At 42.0% G+C, this 18,887-nt stretch overlaps 1 protein-coding gene across 1 annotated transcript in view; it reads left to right on the top strand.

The window, feature by feature from the left end:
* LOC126395229 (protein kinase C-binding protein NELL1-like) overlaps positions 1-18,887 on the top strand; it is a 457,381-nt gene that overhangs the window by 335,368 nt on the left and 103,126 nt on the right. Inside the window, exon 14 of the mRNA XM_050052536.1 lies at positions 16,545-16,667. Coding sequence (XP_049908493.1) covers positions 16,545-16,667 — 123 coding nt within the window. The remainder of the gene's footprint in view (positions 1-16,544; positions 16,668-18,887) is intronic.

Below are 18,887 nucleotides of genomic sequence, written 5' to 3'. Positions count from 1 at the left end.
GTGGATTTCTGCAGGAAATTCAGAATTTTTCTCGGAACTGATTTTATGGAAATCCATGTCCTCCAGGCTAAATGCTATGACAGGCGATCAATATTTTTCCCCCTGTGACACGGAACACATCTCTGCCGAGTTCACATCACGTCAAGGTGAGCAGCAAGGCCGAGGCAGAAAGTGAGCATGACGACTTTGCGTTGGCACAGAAAAAAAGAATATATAGATGGAAAAAATCCTGCCGTGCTCTGTTCTTTTTTATGAGCTTGTCACTGGTCATTAAATTTGACATTACTGAAGTGTTCTGCTGCGCGTTATTGAATGAGACGACTGTGAGAGCTAAAGAGATGAGGACATGTTTTAGAAATTTATTATGCAAAGTAAAAGTGAATCATGAGGTGTTGGTTTTACTCATAGATCTCATAATAAACACAGAGTCCATCTCTTTTGTCAAGTTTTAGAGAGGTTCTGAACGCTGAACAAAAAGAACAGAAGACAGATGAAATATGAGAAAAGTAATGCTGGCAGACATCATTTATGTGACATGAACAACATTGACTTCAGTTAGGTTTCTTTGTGACAGGAAAACATAATGTGAATTGACATCACCAGTACAGTTTGAGTTAAATATGGGTAAAAGATGAGAACGCAACAGGAAACCAAAAGACAAGTATAAATAGGCATCACACAAAAAGGATTTAAAAATATGCCGCAGTATTTACTGGCTAGAAGAGAGATGGTTGGTTTAGAGAGAGTTTAAAGCTCAGGACAGATGACACTCATTCAGCTGACTGGGCCACAGCAGCACACTTGGAGGGTTCCCCCCCAGAAAAGTCTTAGGTCAGGTGGCAAGTACCTCTTGACATGGCTGGTAACCTGATACGAGCCAGCATGGGCTGACGGACAAGTGTCAACAATGCAGCTAAGTTAAATTTGAATGTCTTCTATGTGTAAAAAGAAGCATTTGGTCTCATATGCATATGTAATATGATGCAGATTTGGTGTGTTTTCATGAGTGATTGAAACAGGGGGCAAACAAGATTTTGCATATGGCCCCTAAAAAGCTAGAAACGGCCCTGCTGGCTGGTGTGTCCACTGGACAAGATGCAGCTGTCATGGGGACAGGAGCACCATGTTGCCAAGGACAAAATGTGATGGAGAGATGTCATTGCAGCCTTATGTCCCATAGGGGGCGAAGAGGGATACGTAACTGGTTAACGTTAGTAACACGATTTGAGCTTTTGGGGAGTTTTGACTGCTCATAGTTAGCATTACTGACAGCTCACTCACTGTCAATGCAAATGTCGGCTGCTGACTCATTAACTGTAACGTTCCTGTTAACATCAAACAGTCTAACATTAGCTAACTGATAATGTTAACATTAATGCTAATGAGATTATCTCACTGACTTGGGTTGAATTCCCTATTAGCTGCATCTGTCATGAGGTCAGAGGCTTGGGACTGAATTGGGGCACACAAATTTTCCGCTATCTTTATAAACGTAGCTTAGCTCCCTAGACTGTATCAATAATGGACAAGCTACTGGATGTCACCCATTGGTTTGGACTGCCGTTTTAAAGCCTCTAGTTCGGCATTTCAGCTGTCGCCAACTTGGTTTTTTGGAACCAGATATTTGACTGTTATTTTAAGGCAGCAATACTTGTGCAGCGCTGAGTCCAAGAGTAATTTCCCTACGTGGACAAAGTATATCGTATCGTATTGCACTGCACTTGGACCAGAGGTTGCAGCTGTGGAGGAATGAGGGGTAGATCTGACTTACAGGTTGCCACTTGCTTAGCTCACATACCTCACAAAAAGTCTCCCATCAGAATCAAATCTGCCCATTCAATAAGGTCTCTATGAGTATTTAAAACCACTTTCCTTCATCTGTCTTGATGCGATTAGTTTGCACACTGTACACAGGCTGACACAAACACTCTACAAGATGTCATAATTTATTAGTTTTATCATCCACACTTCAACACAGATTACATTGAATTTCACTCTAAGTCAGAGCTACTTGAGGGAGACCATTAATATATTTACATTTGAAGGCATTTAGCTGCCTGTCTTATCCACTGTGGAAAAAAGAAACAGTCCAGGAAGCTTAAACTCCAAGATTGTTAGCATGAAGGGCAAAGAGGAGTGAAGAGCCATAAATCAGACAGCAGTGGAAAAGGATGTGACACAGAGAAAGTTTGGTAAAGATATAAAATGTATTAAAGTAGATACTGCAAATGTAAGACATCACTGCCTTCCAGAATGATACACATGAGCATGTTCTGATCTCAACTTTGTCAGTGCCTTCCAAAAACTGTGACAAATGACTGTTGATTTATGTGAAGGCAGCTTAAACCAACTGGCAAAGGTTAGGGAAAGATACTCACTGTGGCGTAAATAAAACATTGACTCTTGTAAGAGATAGGATGGAAATGACCCACGCTGTCATTTTTCTGCCACTCTCAAAAGACTGCTTTTTATCTCCATTTCATTACTGTTGTGTATTCATAAAATCAGCACTTTTAACTTACTTCTCAATGAGGCTGTGTCAGAATCACTCTCTAATGTTGTGTTACAGCCTTTAGCCTCGGTCAGTAAAGGAAATGGATGATAGTTATGCTTGAGGTACCAGTCAGGTCAGCAGAAGGCCTGAAAGAGGCCTCGAGGTCAGGCTACTTGACCTTTGTTTTGTAACGCACTCCATCTGTGGTCTCCCAGTTGTGGTGTACAGCTGCCCAGATAAGGGTGCTTAGCCAGCTCTGTCACCATAGCTCCGAGGGTTAAGGGGATGGGAGATTGCCCTGTGCCCCAGGCTCAACAGACGAGTGCCTCTTTTTTGATACGTGCAGTTTGTTAGAGACAGTTGAGGTGATTTAGAGGGAGCCAGGTGCACATTTGTTGTTTAGCGTCAGTAACCAATAGAAACGCCACAAAGCCGTAGATCAGGACAGAATAACCTTATTGAGGAACTTCCAAGGGAATACTGTTTGGGTTAAAATGAAGAACTGGATAAGGACACCCTCAGAATTTCTGGATGGCACTCACAGTGTTACACTCTGTATGTTGAGCTGTGATTCTCCTTGATCAAGTCTTCATTAAGTACGGTGTGTGATCCATCAAAGTCTCCTGAGGTCTTCTTCAGCTATTAAATCATCAGCTCTGAGAATTCATGAACACCACCTTGTGCACTGACCTTGCTTTCTGACAGCAGTGGAAGAAATACTCGGATCACAATATAAAAATTATTGCTGCCCTCGATAAAGAACTTTTCTAGTTGACCAATTGTCGTCATTTAGGGCCATTAGTCAACTTGTCGCCCACATGTTTACGATTTTAATTTAATAATCAAATTACTTATTTTGGGCGGGGCAGCACAATGGTTTGAGTTCAAGGTCTGAGAACGAAAAGTATAAGTAACATTGTCGCCTGTTAACGACGCTGTCGGCAAAGCAGTAATGATTGTGCTAAGTGGCTAATGGGCATGTAGCTACTTCCATGTTTCAGATGATACGTTATGTTTGTAGTCGACCAATGAAGATGTGTTTACATATCACCTTGAGTTCGTCCATCACCTTCTCAAAATGATCCCACACTTTGGATTTCCTGCCCGACATGTTTAACCGCAGGTACCAGTCCTGGAAATTAGGGGCCGTACACATGCTGAATCTTTAACTGCCTGGAAAACGTGAGGTCGGGTGCAGGGCACTGCTCTTATTGCCTATTTTTTGCTAAGCAACCTTAACAAGCACCATATAGCCTATTTACCTGAAATCCTGAGTGCAGAGCTGATCTTCTCCCAGGAGCTGTTTATAAGTGTGTAGGCCTATCAGCTGTGGGACAGCTCGCAGACCTGTCACTTTACGCTGCTCGTCTGCTCCGCTTGGTTCTGCGCATTCTTCGCTCTGCTCCATCATAAATTTTATCCCACTCCACTCGCTCACCACTCCGCTCAAAAAAACTGCGTTGTACTACCCTAACCTCTAATCTTCTATTCACAAATAAAACAGGGTCTGCCCATTTTTCCGACAGCCCATTGTTCCGACCATATTAAACACATTGTTCCGAAGTCCCGTTGTTCCGAAATCATCATGATGCCCTGTGGTTAAGGTCTGGTTAGGTTTAGGCACAAAAACCACTTGGTTAGGGTCAGGAAAAGATCATGGTGTGGGTTAAAATGAAAAAGAAAGTGACAAACACATAAGCTGTGAGCCTGCTTCGCCTCAAGCCTTTCCCAGCTGACCCAGAGCCGGTCGCGGCGCACCATCAAGGCAGAAATACGCCCGCCGGGAGCCGTTCAGCACCGCGGAGAGCCCCCCACACAACCTCGACCCCAGAGTTAATAACAGGAGGTTATGGTGTTTCACTCTCTCCTCTCTATTACAGTTGTATCTCGACCAGTAGCCTACTTTTGTTGCGTTGCTGATCCTCTATGGTACACAAATACAGTAATAATCACATATCGGAACAACGGGACGTCGGACTAATGAGAGGTCGGAACAATACTACGGCACCAATAAAACATGAGCTTGGTAGATTCTCCCCTCTCCCCGCAGTTAGGGACCGTTCTCCAAGGTACCGCTGCTTCTTTTCTGAAGTACACAGTAAACTCCATAGTTTTGAAAGAAAATAGTGTGGGTGTGTGCAGGTGCAAAGATGCATTCTGGGTGGGGCATGAGCGACCGGAGCGAAATTGGAGCGAGAGATAAGGCTCCGCTTCACCTTTTAAAAAAAATAGCCGCTCCTCGCTCAACACAAAATCCTCCTGCTCCCCGCTCCGCTCCACTCCCGCTCCGCCCCGCTCACATGCTCTGGCTGGTTGAGGCATTAGTGAAGTTAGTTTTAACTCCTTTATATACATATGGGTAGTCTAATCCTGTGGTTCCCACTTGTAAGTGTCACAAGTTACATCTGAGGGGTCCTACTGTCTGACACTACTACACGCTGCTGTTTTGTAAGGAGTCACTCATCGGAAAAGTTTGGAAACCACTGCTTTAATATTTAACAATATATTTTGGTTTATAAGCTTCCATACTCTATATTTTATTAGCTCTCCTGCTGTTGGTGGTAAAATCTTCAACTGCAAAGGAACTACAGGTGTCAAATAAATATGGTGGAGTAAAAATTACAATATTTCCCTTGAAGATTTAGTGCAGTAGAGTTGTAACACAGCAGAAATAAAGTGGCAAGCAGCTCAAAATTGTACTTAAGTACATACGTGAGTACACACACTTAGCCACTGCAGCTTCCTGACATTTTGTTTTCGTGTTAAATTCAGACTGAACATGACGTGAATGTTACAGGCAGCATGATTTACACAAAGTCAGTGTGAAGAGGCGAGTGGACACCGATCATTAGCTCTAGGCAGTGCAGATGGAGGCCAGCCGTTGCCCGTGCATTGTAAGTGTCTCCGCTTGAGCAGAAAATTAGCATTTTTCCAGAGGCTTTATGACACACCTACAGAAACAAAAAGCAAAAGGAGAGGAACTGGAGAAAAAAAAACAACTAGCAATATTAGCGAGACAGAAAATAAGCCATTTGTGTAAATAAAGTAAACAAAGCAAGGCCAATAATCTTTGTGTAGTTAAAGTGTGCATTTCTGCACTGTAGTGGATTTACTGCTCACTACACTAATAAATCTATAGGGAACAGTGAATGACTGAATAGAGGAGTGGTTTCGGACAGCCCATCTTTCTCAGAAAGATATTATTCTACCCAGTAATTCAGTCATCACTCTGATCCTCCCATTATCCTGCGGTCTGCGGTGTGTTTGCAGTGCAGAAGCCTGACTGCGCCGCTGTCCGTGGTCCTGAAGATCAGTCATTACACATCATTAGCCCGGCACTTCAGGGGGTCACCTCAACATGTCCAGGCCTGACACCGCATCACTCTATAATCATCACTAATTAGACAGACCTGACAGAGACGGGCAGCGTGCTCCGACCAGGCTGTTGTTATCTCAGGGAGAATCACTCAGCTCACTACTGTCAATTTAATAACTTTCCAGTGACATGATCATTCATTACTGGGCTAGGTTATTGTAATGTAGTAAAAAAATCCCCCCTTTGGATACTCTGACTTGAAGATCTTATCAATCTCTGATGGTTTATACATTAATTATGCTGTGGGAGCTGTAATTTATTTTTCAGTCCACCCACCAAATGACAGTTGTGACAGCTGATTTTTGAAGCCAGTGTACAGATACATCAAAATGCAGTTCCTCTTTAGGCCAGTGGGTTTTGGTTTGAAAAAATAATGTCCAAATAGACTTGAAAAATCCATAAATTGTCATATTAAAGTGTACTTAGGGGATTTTGTGGCGTTTAGCTGTGAGGAACGCACTTTGTAGTGGGCTAAAACGTCTCCTTGTTAGAATTCCTCCAGTTTTCTTTCTTCAGGAGGTTTTTACTTGACTTGCACTGATTAATTGGCAGTGCTCGGAATCGGGCCGGTTTTCACGTGATCGGCTGTGACCTGCACCTGGATGGTCGGTCTAAAATATGGCGATTTAAAACGCTGGTCAAATTTCCGCCACGCCGCATGATTGACATTGTGTAACATCAGCAGCGCACACACACGCACATGTGCAACTCACGGCTTGGGCGATGTGAGGAAGTGAAACATGGGCGGCTTCTCACCTTAATCATTCACGCACACACATCAAAAGAGAGAAGGAGAAAGTTGTTAACTGTCTGTGTTATACCTAACTGCGGAGCTCTCACTGCTGCATTGTGCCGCTTGAAATTGACGAGGCACGTGTCCGCGTGCCGAAGATGCGCGTGTCCGCACGCTTACTGGCGGGCGTGTCCCGAAGACCTGTGTGAAATTTACACAGGAGATATTTTTACTTTTTTTGTCTATTCAAGAAATTACCTACAAATACTTTACACCAAGAATTATTACTTTATTTATCTATGTTTTTATTTATGTCTGCCCTTTTTACTTGTTTATTTTAATACTGTACCTGAAGTTATATTTGAGCAAAAAGGAAAATGTTTCTTAACCTGTGTCACTTTTTTTTGTTTGTTTGAGATGATTATTGAAAAGCTGGTTGTATCTTGGTTAAAATGTTCTAATAAAGGAAAGATAGAAAATATTTCAATATCTTGTGTGCTGTAAAGTGGTTTGGAAAAAAAATGAAATCGGAATCGGCCAAAATCGGAATCTGCCATCCAAACACTCTGCAAATCGGAAATCGGGATCGGCCGAAAAATTGTAATCGGTCAGGGTTTCCGCAGGTCATTAAAAAGCATTAAAAGTCATTAAATAGATTTTGCGAAAATTAAGGCCTTAAATGGCATTAAAAAGCATTAAATTCGATGTCCAGAGGCATTGAAAAATTAAATACACTTGATGGAAAAAAACATTGTTATTCACGATTTATTTTGATTATATAAACATTTAATAATTTTGATCGGAAGTATAATGTGATGATTGACAGGCGGAACCCTTTAATTGGCTATTGTTTACGGTCGGTGCACGAAGTCACAACACCTGATGCTTGGAATGCAACGTGCTGTGAGCGTGCTCATGCTGTGGCGAAAGAGCGGAGGGAATATTAGCGAAATGTCGGAAAAATGCAATAGTGGAAAGCTGACATAACCCATGGCCCGATGGCCCGGGCCAATAAAATAGTATGTCGGGCAAGTTGATTGACAGGTCACAGGCCCGCTCGGGCCAGTGACGCTGTAAGGCTTTTTTTGTCAGGGGAACAACTCCAGCGGATTTTTATCCCACTTTTCTGGAGCCTTCAGTGGATTTATTGGGCTTTTTGGCCAAAGGTGCCCTCACCTTTGCTCGTGCAGTGAAACGCCGGAGGAGGGGGAAACGTGCCGGTGCGCTTGTGCGTCTTCGCCAACGCGGACACCGCACACCGCTGCCATGCAGGTATATTTCTCTCCAACGTGCGTTCGCTGGCCAGTAAACTGGATGAACTTCAGCTACTGATGGTGAAAAACGGAGACTTTCTACATCTGCAGTTTTGTGCTTCATGGAGACGTGGCTGTGTGGATCGATACCGGACTCTGCGCTGCAGCTGGCAGGCTTCCAACTCTTGAGCGGATCGTAACACGGAACTCTCCGGCAAAACTTTTTACACTAACAGTGGCTGGTGTAATGACGTGACAGTGATCCAGCAGCACTGTTCTCCTGGAATCTTTTTTCATCAACTGCAAACCTTTTTACTCCCCCGTTAGTTTGTTTCATTCATTCTGGTCGGTGTTTACATCCCACTGCAGGCCAACATGCAGGAGGTAGGCTAAAGCACACGCTCGCCGACCAGATAGCTACTGTGTGTGGAGCGGACTTTACCCAGACTCCTTAGTTACTGTCATTGGCAACTTTAACAAAGGTAACCTCACACATGAACTCCCCAAATAAAAACAGTTTATAAAATGTCCGACCTGAGAGAAGAATATTCTAGATCACTGTTAGACAGCTGTTAACAAAGCCTATCACGCTGTCCCCTGCGCTGCACTGGGCCACTCTGACCACAACACCGTCCACCTGATTCCCTCATACAGGAAGAAGTTAAAGCTCTGTAAACCTGTTGTGAGGTCATCTAAGAAGTGGACAGAGGCTGTGCTGTATATAGACCGTCACGCACTATGGTGAGGTATAATGGAGTTAAATGAAGTTTTATAGATTTTTTCTCTCTCTCTCTTTTTTTTTTTTACTTGGGCCAGTAAGAATATACAAGGGGCCAGTAAAACTCTGAACTACTGGCCCGGGGGGCCATAACATAACATTTTTTCCCCACTGGCCCCACTGTGCAAGTTTCAGCAGAAGTGGTTGGATGAGGAACTATTCAGAACCTGGTTAAAGCCTGTCGACGATAAACCACAAGTGGCGTTTTGCAGCGTGTGCAAAAAGATCTTCAAACACAATGCCCGTCAATGCGGTGAAATCACACAGGCGGCAGTTAACTGTGCTGAATTTCTTTGCCGTGACCAGCAACGCAACTTTTGCTTTCGCCACCACAACTGCAGCTGCTGCTACCACCACACCTGCCGCTACAGTGACCGCCTCCGGCCTTTTCAGGTTAGAGTTAGTTTTTCACATCATTCTTCAGGCTGGTTTTGTTCTTTTTGAAATGTGAAATAAACCGTCTTGTGGGCCATCTGCAGTTTGACATGGGCATTAAATTTGTTTAAAGTGGCATTAAAAAGGGCATTAAAAAGCATTAAATTAGATTTGCTGATACCTGCAGAAACCCTGTCGGTGCAAGTCTAGTTTTTACCAGGAGCTGAATTGTCTGCAGAGGTCTCTTCTTCTCCAAAAAAAACTGACCTGGTGATTTAAGCCAATTAAAAGCACTGAATAAAGCAGCTTTACTTTCCACATGTGAATGGCCCTGTCTAGAGCCAGTGTTTGGTTTGTCTGTTCTGGGCTACTGTAGAAACATGGCGTTAAACATGGCGATCTCCATTAACAAGGACCTACTCCTTATGTAGATATAAACGGCTCATTTTAGGTCACAACAACACAATGATTATACACTTAAGAAAATTAACTTCCATTTCTGCCAGTAATCCTACATATTGGGCTTTTAAAGCTACATTAAGCACTGTTTTTGAGATGAACATTTAATGGTATGACTCACAGTGTCACACACCCTTTCGCCCAATCCAGATAAAAATAGAAATAACCAGTACAGTAACAACTGCTGCAGCAGTCATAAATACATTTTAATTCGACTTCTTTTACAATCAATAGCGGAACAGAGAATAGTGCAGCCTTCAAACACACACTTTACATATTGATTTCAGTTTCCAGTCATGCACTGACTGACTTGTCTGGAGTGCTTTTAATGTATGAGCCACACAGGCCCTCAGGTCCTCTGGTTCCAGCTTTGTAGTCGTTCTCAAGTGCAGGACAAAAACCTTTGGTGAGGCAGCTTTTAGCTTTCATGCACTGAGCTCTTGGAACAGTTCTCCTGAGATTGGGACCCAAGTTGAACGTGTTGATAACTTAACATATAATCCTGCAACTAACCTATTCTACCTGGCTTTGGCGAGAGGCGGGGTTCACCCTCAAACCAGGACACTTCTTCCTGTGAGGCAGCAGTGCTAATCACTGTGCCACCATGCTGCCTGCATATCTTTAAGCCTTAATAAAATGTAAACATGGGTGATTTATATAAAAATCCACCCCCGTAAAGTTGTAATGAATGGTGAAACTAGCTCTTGAGTCCAAAACAGTTTTAGTACCAGGCTGTAAACATGTTAATTTCTGCTGTAAATTTGTGCATTTTAACATGCGGGTCTATGGGGATTGACTTGCTCTTGGAGCCAGCCTCAAGTGGCCATTAGAAGAACTGCAGTTTTTGGCACTCCTGTGTTGGCTTCATTTTTTAGCCCCAGAGGTTGCCACTTGGCAGCAGCAGACACAAAGTCACTTGGACTTGCCTCAGCAGTAATGGCGGCACCACTAGATAGTATAACACACAAAGCAGCACAGATTTGTCTGTAAGAAATGTGCATTATGAAAGTTATTGCTAGCTGGCAGACTTTTCTTGCTAAGTAGTTTATCTTTACCTGCCTTTTCTGACAAATATAAAACAAACAAACAAAAAAAGCAGCAAATTTCTTAAGAAACAATTATCAAAACAAATTGAAATCAGACCAAATTTCTACCAAAATACTAACTTGCTTTACACTGCCTCATTTAAATAAATCCTCCATCTGTTTGCGGCTCTCCTCCCACCTGTGCACTTTGCACTTGGCTCCAAAATACTGCTTGGCACACAGACGGGCAAGTTGCTTCTCAAGGTCAAGAAATACCAAACTTTCTAAGTGCTGCTTGCACTGGTCGTTGCACCGCCACAAAAACATTGCGTTTAAGCAGGTTTCTAAGAGGGTTTTATTACTTATTCAGCCTGGCAGTTTTTCACTTACTCATTATCCATCAATTCAGCCACTGCATCTGTCTGTTTTTACTTCCAACTTGTAATTTCCAATTGGCCAGCGGACATTAAACGGCATTAATAAGCAGCCACGGCCTTCAGTGTTGTGATTGTGTTGCTCTCCCCTCCGTCAGCTCATAGCCATTAACACACTGAATATTTAATCATGTAACTCTTCCTCTATTACTCTACCATTAATGTAGCCTACATTTCATATCCCTTCACATAAACTCTTACACATCCCACCAGCACTGTTGACATTCACCTCTACTTTATAGTTCAGGGTGGGGAGGAAATCCTTGGGAAGAGAAAAGCTAAATAATTTCTCCTCGCTGCTCCGGGGCTTCATTAGCACCACTCATTAATTAAGGGGAATGTATTAGTCATGACTCCTACCAAAGCTTTTGCATATTAATGAGGAGTGTGTTTTAGTGAGTGTGTACTTTGTGAGCGGAGGCAGCCTCAGGCCAGGTCCTGACTGGCACTTAAAGACACAGACCATAGTTTGATATGAAAAGATACCTCCGCAGTGCAGCTGTGTTGTAACCCCCCCCCCCACCACCACACACACACACACACAGCAGCATCAAAGGTTGCTTTGTAATGTATTGTTTATAATCATCTAAAATCATGTTGGATTCTCATTGGAGATGCATTAACTGCAGCTTAATCAGTTTGATAAGCTCAGCAGCAAAGCTTGAATTAAGAAACATGTTGCCAAAAATCAATTAATCCCTTATTTATAAGTAACAGAGAGAGATCCATGATTATTTTTTCATGTTGTTTTAATTATGTTCTTTTTAAAAATGTATGAATCTGATTTCCCGTCTTCTGTATAGTGCATTGCCTTTTATGCAGTGTAGTGATGGCCTCAGGTCAACTCCAGAGCAGCCTCATTAGGATCTTTCAATGTGGGGCTCATTAGTGGAACATGTTGTATGCTTTGTATGACATGTTGATTGTGGTGTGATTAGCGTCAGACTGATGTAGTGCTGAAGAGTGGACCTAAGGAAATCTGAGCTGATAGAAATCTGTCATGATTAATCCCTATTGATGACATGATAAACTCTTAGTAGGACATTATGAATCATAATCAGTATCACATGTCTGTAATCTTAGGAATGGAGACAACGTATGCCTCACATTTTTAATAGAAGACATTCTGACATAAGTTTAAGACAAAATTAATGAATGCTGAATTCCATTTAGCTCCTGTTTAGCTGTTTTTACGGTCCTGGTATTGTGCATGCTGGCTCACTGTCACACTGTCATGGCTTACAGGGGCACTTGAATAGAGCAGAGCCGTCGTTAAAGGAACTCTATATGACATTCAGAGCATTGATAAAGCAGTAAACCACGATTTGTTGTGTAAATACATGGTGGAATAATGGCGTCCCGAGTAAAGAATGACATCACGCCTCCATTTGTGTGTTGTAATCTGAGCTTCTGTTTTGTGGTTGTGGCCCGGCCACACAAGCATGTGAGGTTCTGTGTGTGTATCACACCTGCAAGCTAATCTCAACAACTCTGCACTGCGCTCATACTACAATTACGGCTGATAAAGCCGCCCTCAACAAAGGTGGCAGAAGCGTTATGACCACCCTCAGGTTCCTCCCCAGGTTATCGCTGTCAGCTCTGTTGGTACTGTTGCCGTTGTTAGCACTTTTCAGTACACTGCTGAACTTCCAGACCTCGTGGTCAACTGCTGTTGTATTTAAATGTGCTATATAAGTTAACTTGAGTTGATTTTCGCACTGTTAGCACCGTTGGCTGTTAAGTCACCTCCATGTTGAGAGCCGTGTGCAGGCAATCCTGGCCCAAACTCTGAGTTTTTGTCTGCTTTTAATGTGGCATAGAGCTCCTCTAATTTTACCAATAGCAACTGTGCTTTTCTTGTAAAGACAAAACAAAATGTCTGCTGTCTATTGTTGGATTTTTAGGGAAGAGGTAGCCTCCATGCTGTGGATTTCGTATTGTGGAACTGTTGAGCACAACTTAGCTTGTAAAATTCAAATAAAAGTGAAAAGAAGAAGCTTGAGATGCCAAGTATCATGGAGGTACATGTCATGTCTGTAGCTCGGCATGGGTCAACAGTGGAGTTAGCAGCAGGAATTTTACACTCCAGAGCTGAAGAATATGGGGAGATGATTTTAAAAGCTTGTATTTGCTCTTCCAACTTATCACTAGTATCTGGCCATATTTTGGCATGATTTGATCACTGAAATCTAATCTCTCTGTAAAAGCCTTCATTCAGCCTGCTGCATGGACTTTTACAGCATTCTTAGTACACTCCAGCCTAATAGCTGAAACATGTGCAGGTTGTGTGAACATGATTTCATTATTTAACATGGCTCACTACTGCAACTTATTGTAAATTTAAACTACAAACTTTTCCAAGCAACAATTTGGACTGCAGGTGATAGGTTCTTGATACTCAGAAACACATTTTCAGTATAATATTCTTTGAACTTTCTCCAGGGCCCTCATCAGACGCAGCAAACTACCACAGTCGGAGTAAAGTCAAGGTTATTTGTCAAACATCTGGAAAGCAAAGCTAAAGTTTTGCTATGCAGCTACACTTCACCACCTGCATTTCTAAACCCAGCTCCTATTCCCTCTTGCCTCCAGCTTAACAGCAAACGTATAAAAGTTAAGAAAGCGATTCATGATACCCAGCAGAATATAAAATAATGACCCTGAGCATGTACAGTGCATACAGCACTGTGTGGTGAACCACAGCGGTGTTACTGAGTCAGCATTTCATGAATGAAACAAAAATATGAAACAAATTTTCATAGCCTACCGCTGACCTTGCACTGTTTTCTATAATAAAATAGTCTCTCAGTTTTATGGTCTAAGAATCTATCCAGCCCACGAAGTTCCTTTCAATCCAAGGGGAAGGAGAGAACTGCCAAAATTGCACTTGCGAGGTTTTACATGACATCGGTCCTACTCTTTGTCGTCAGCTGGAGCTGTAAACTTGTACTCTTGTTCAATCTTCATCGATCTTTGTCAGTCTGCTCAGAGAAGCTTTAGACACAGCACACGTGCATGGACAAGGACGTACCTAAAACTTAAAGTAACAGAACAATGATTCAGCCTTATAAAGTGCACTTCAGAAGTTACACAAATGTGTCTAACATTGGAGTCTGAACATCTACAAGGTCTTCATCTTACAGCATTTTAAAGGGTAACTAATATATTTTTTCAACCTGAGCCCTATTTTCCAATCTACTTTTGTCAAATGAGTGATAGGATGCTCAATATTTGACATTTCTCCAGTATGAAGCTAGGGCTGACCTGCCTGCAGCCCGTGAGCGCGCGCTATATTAAATAATAGGGCACTCAGACAGCGTCAAACAACGTCAAAATACGTCCACTGAAAGTGCATTTTTTTCACACAGATAGGCTCGGATTGTTAGTATAATTATCCGACAACATAACGGAAAGGAGGAATGAATGTCTGTGTTTACCTTTAGCTGGATTCAGACATGTTCCTCTGCCTGTTGCTGCTCCCACTCTCTCCTTGTCCGCTCTTCAATTTCAATGAGCTCTGCATCCGTGTATGTCTGTGTACTCCGTGTTCAAATAAATACGGGCGATCATCAAATTCAAATGGCTCATCCAGAGGTAACTTCCTACAACATCTCAAATCTCGCGAGACGTGAGATTTCAGAGCCTCTCTCTAACTCTCTAACTCATCATTAGCAACAGGCAGAGGAACATGTCTGAATCCAGCTAAAGGTAAACACAGACGTTCATTCCTCCTTTCCGTTATGTTGTCGGATAATTATACTAACAATCCGAGCCTATCTGTGTGAAAAAAATTCACTTTTAGTGGACTTATTTTGACGTTGTTTGACGCTGTCTGAGTGCCCTATTATTTAATATAGCGCGCGCTCACGAGCTGCAGGCAGGTCAGCCCTAGCTTCATACTGGAGAAATGTCAAATATTGAACATCCTATCACTCATTTAGACAAAAGTAGATCAGAAAATAGGGCCCAGGTTGAAAAAAACATTAGTTCCCCTTTAAACTTCAGACACCCTGGAGCCTCCTCACATGCCTGCATGCAGACAGTGAAGGACTCTGGGGCCAAAAGTACCTAAACCATGATCCTGATTGCATCATACATTCATACAATTACTATTATTATTTACAATGACATTCAAACACTTTCATATTGATTAATGTTTTTTACACTACATCCGTAGTGTGATTGGTGCAGTTTGTATTTCTATCTCTTTCTTTGTTAACTCATTTGATAGTTGTAATGTTACATTATTTTTGATGAGTTTTAATAACTGGATAGGAATTAGCTGTCCATTATTCACTCACTCTACAGCAGAAAACGGCACTTCAAAATATAAGCTCTGTGCTAGAAATTCACTGTACTTCAAAATTAAGTGTGTTTTTTACTAAATTTGACACATTCACGAGTCACTTGCGGTCCATTCAGAATGGACCCACGGCCAACGTTTGGACCGGGACCCACCAGTTGGGAACCACTGCTCTAGTAGATTAAGAGTGATGTGATTTTGTGCTATTTTCCGTCTCTAGTGTCCTTTAAAGCTGTATTTGGTAACTTCTTAGATTCATGGTTGAGAAATCATGACCTTATAGTGAGCAGTTTCATGTAGGAACTATTTTCTTTCTACTGCTAGCTTACCTAGCATCACTGAGCTAGCTGACGTTACAGCTCAGCTGAGGAGGAAGCTATTAATCTCTTGATGTCACGAGCCCGAGCCTCTTGTCCATGAGTAGATGTGTGCTTCCTTCTCTGTGGTGATATGGTTGGCAAAGAAAATCATTCCTACAATTAACTGCTCACAGCAAGGTCGGTGGATTGCTGTTGAGTTTTCAAAATTTTTTTTTTTTGGAGCTTTGAGCACCACAAGCTGAACGCCGTCTCGATTCATTACATTTGATAGAATGCAGACGTCTCCATGGCTGATATCTCCAACACTCGACAGCTTACATTAAACAATCTAGACTGATAAATAGTGCTACAGGTAAGAGGAAAAATACCAATAAAGAAAATATGTATTTTTGATTTTGAGTTGAACTGTTTTCTTAAGCAAGCACTTAACATCTGTGGAGTTAGTGATCTGTGAGCTTAAAGAAAACTCAAGTTGTTTACATGATTTTGTGAGTATTAAATGTTGATTTATTTCTTGATGTTGTGTCTCACAAGCACAAGTACCTGAGCCAACATCATTAGGCTAATTGATGCTGATGCTGAGTAATCAGTCAGCACACCTGGCATGTATCAGCTGTCGCTCCCAACACCTCCACCACCTGATGGTTTTAAAGTAAAACTAGACTGGAAGAAACAGCTGTTCCTTTGTCATTGTTTGAAATAACCTTCATGTTACAGATTCATCTGAAATCAGTTTGGAAAGTGCCAAGCTGAACCGGTGTTTGGAGACATGGACGTTGAGAGAGCTGGCTGTTGACAGTAGAAAAGCTCAGCTGTGACCTCATACTCTCAGACCGTCCTCTCATCGAGGAATTTCCATGGCTGCTCAGCTAAAAAAAAAAAAAAAAGGAAAAAAAAAAGACCAATTTTCCCAATGACCTCTCCATCTTTCACACAACAAACACTCACATCCATTCTGACTGTGGAGTCTCTCTCCCTCCTATCTCTCCCTCAGAGCATGACGAGTGCGCCAGCGGCCAAAATTTGTGTGATGAGAACGCCATCTGCACCAACACCATCAGAGGACACCTGTGTACCTGCAAGCCGGGCTACGTGGGCAACGGCACCATCTGCAGAGGTAAGTTCCTGCTCTGGAACAGCCCTCCAGACATACTAACACACACAAATACCAAACCTTCCTCCACATCCTTTGATGGTAGCTGATCCTCTGCTCCGTAACATCATGGTCGGTGTGGTTCACTCCTCCTTCACATCAGCTAACCAGGCTGCAGCTGCCACAGAGATGATGAAAATTGATTCTGGACCAGTTTCAGCCTGTTTTTCCACATGTGTGCTTCCTCTCCTTCACTGCACACTCTGCTCCCTGTTGACCCGTTGCCCCGCCCAGGCGCCTCACCCGATTGGCCCTACAGTATCATACAGATGGAGGGAGGAAGGAAGGCGGAAATGAGAAATGTTTTTTGTGCAGTGTGTGTGGCTGTGTGGGTTGTTCATACAGCACTGAAAGTTGAACAATATATACACAAAAAGAAAATCTAATCTCTTTGTGAAAGCCTCCATTCAGCCTGCTGCACAGACCTTTTAGAGCATTCTTAGTACACTCCAGCCTAATAGCTAAAGCACTTGTGGGTTGTCATCTTTAGAAAATGAAAACAGAGACAGCCAGTGATTAAATCAAAGTGGAAAAGTGCCTCAATAAAAGAAAAGTAATAAATCCTGAAATGGATACTTAGCTCAACATAGCTCAGTAGGCACTAATTTGGCAAAGGTTTTTTTTAGACATCTAGGAAACATATCCTCTGTTTAAACAGCATTTTAATGACTATATTTCAATGCAGTTAAAAGTGCCGCATCTAACTCTGAAGAAAGCTGTTTGATTGTTGAGTTTCATACCTCGGTTGTCAAATATGGTCACTCTGGGTTGGCGGTTTGGTCCAACTACCAACCCAAAGCGTTGTTATGTGACAACCTGGGAATGAGACTCAACAATCAACTATCCTTCTCTAGAGTTAAACACAGAACTTCTAACACCTGCTTTATGTTAAAATATAGCACACACCATACTGTATTCAAGATTTAGTATGTCATGATAACTTGTATTTTTCTGATCTGAATCAGTTATTTAATATTTCATATTGAGGTTTTTTTTCCATATCAAGACCTGGGGCTGGGGAATATATCACTATTATGTTGAAATTATATTGATACTGTGCTATGACACTGGATATTGTCTTAGATTTTGGATATCATAATATTGTAAGTGCTGTCTTTTTGTGGTTTTAAATTGAATGGCACTAGTAAAAAACGCTTAGTATTCTTTGACAGTAATTGGTAGTTACTAAAATGATCAGGCAGAGGGTACTGTCTGTAACTCTGGTTAAGGGTGAGCGGCTGTCAGCAAATAGTTTCTTGGGCACAGGGAAACAGAGATCTGTGTGGGTACATGAGACCCTAAAAAAGAGGGTGGATCACGGGGAGTACCACCAGTTGGTCCAGGAGCTTCTCCTCCATGATCGATGTTTCCAGACAGAATTTATTTATTTATTTAAGTTAGAAGGGACAGTGCACATTAATAAACATTTGCATGTAAATATGCCGGTTTATAGCCCCAGGCTAATTTTCATCCGTAGTCCCTTGGCAGGTTGATCTTACAGAGTAATAAAAACTTTAGAAGAAAGGAAAGGAAGAAAAACATGTGATAGTGAATACATTAGATCACCGAGGACAAAAGGAGAAAAAAATACATACCTTATAAGAGAAAACATAACAACATGGTGTACAAACATCAAAAACCGGGGCCATTGAATTGAATGTCTGTCCAGTCCAGTCAGTGTATGAAATTGAGTCCAGATAAAGTGCTGTGTGCTGTGGTTATTGCATGATGCCCATAATTACGTATTTCATCTAAAGTGCAGATGCTGACATGAATATATAAACGCCAACAGTCATGAAGTACAATTTGAGTCCATATAAAATACTGTACGTTTAAATTATTGCACAATGCCCATAAACCACAATTTTCAAGTATTTCCGCTGTAAGTGCTAGTGCTGATACATAATTACACTGAACAAAAATATAAACGCAACACTTTTGTTTTTGCTCCCATTTTTCATGAGCTGAACTCAAAGATCTAAAACATTTTCTACACACACAAAAGACCATTTCTCACAAATATTGTTCACAGATCTGTCTAAATCTGTGTTAGTGAGCACTTCTCCTTTGCCGAGATAATCCATCCCACCTCACAGGTGTGGCATATCAAGATGCTGATTAGACAGCATGATTATTGCACAGGTGTGCCTTAGGCTGGCCACAATAAAAGGCCACTCTGAAATG

Source organism: Epinephelus moara, chromosome 1 (genome assembly GCF_006386435.1).
Source record: "Epinephelus moara isolate mb chromosome 1, YSFRI_EMoa_1.0, whole genome shotgun sequence".
In the NCBI taxonomy this organism is placed as follows: Eukaryota; Metazoa; Chordata; class Actinopteri; order Perciformes; family Serranidae; genus Epinephelus; species Epinephelus moara.
The sequence above is the reverse complement of the archived record's forward strand: the minus strand, read 5'-3'. Positions and strand labels throughout refer to the sequence as shown.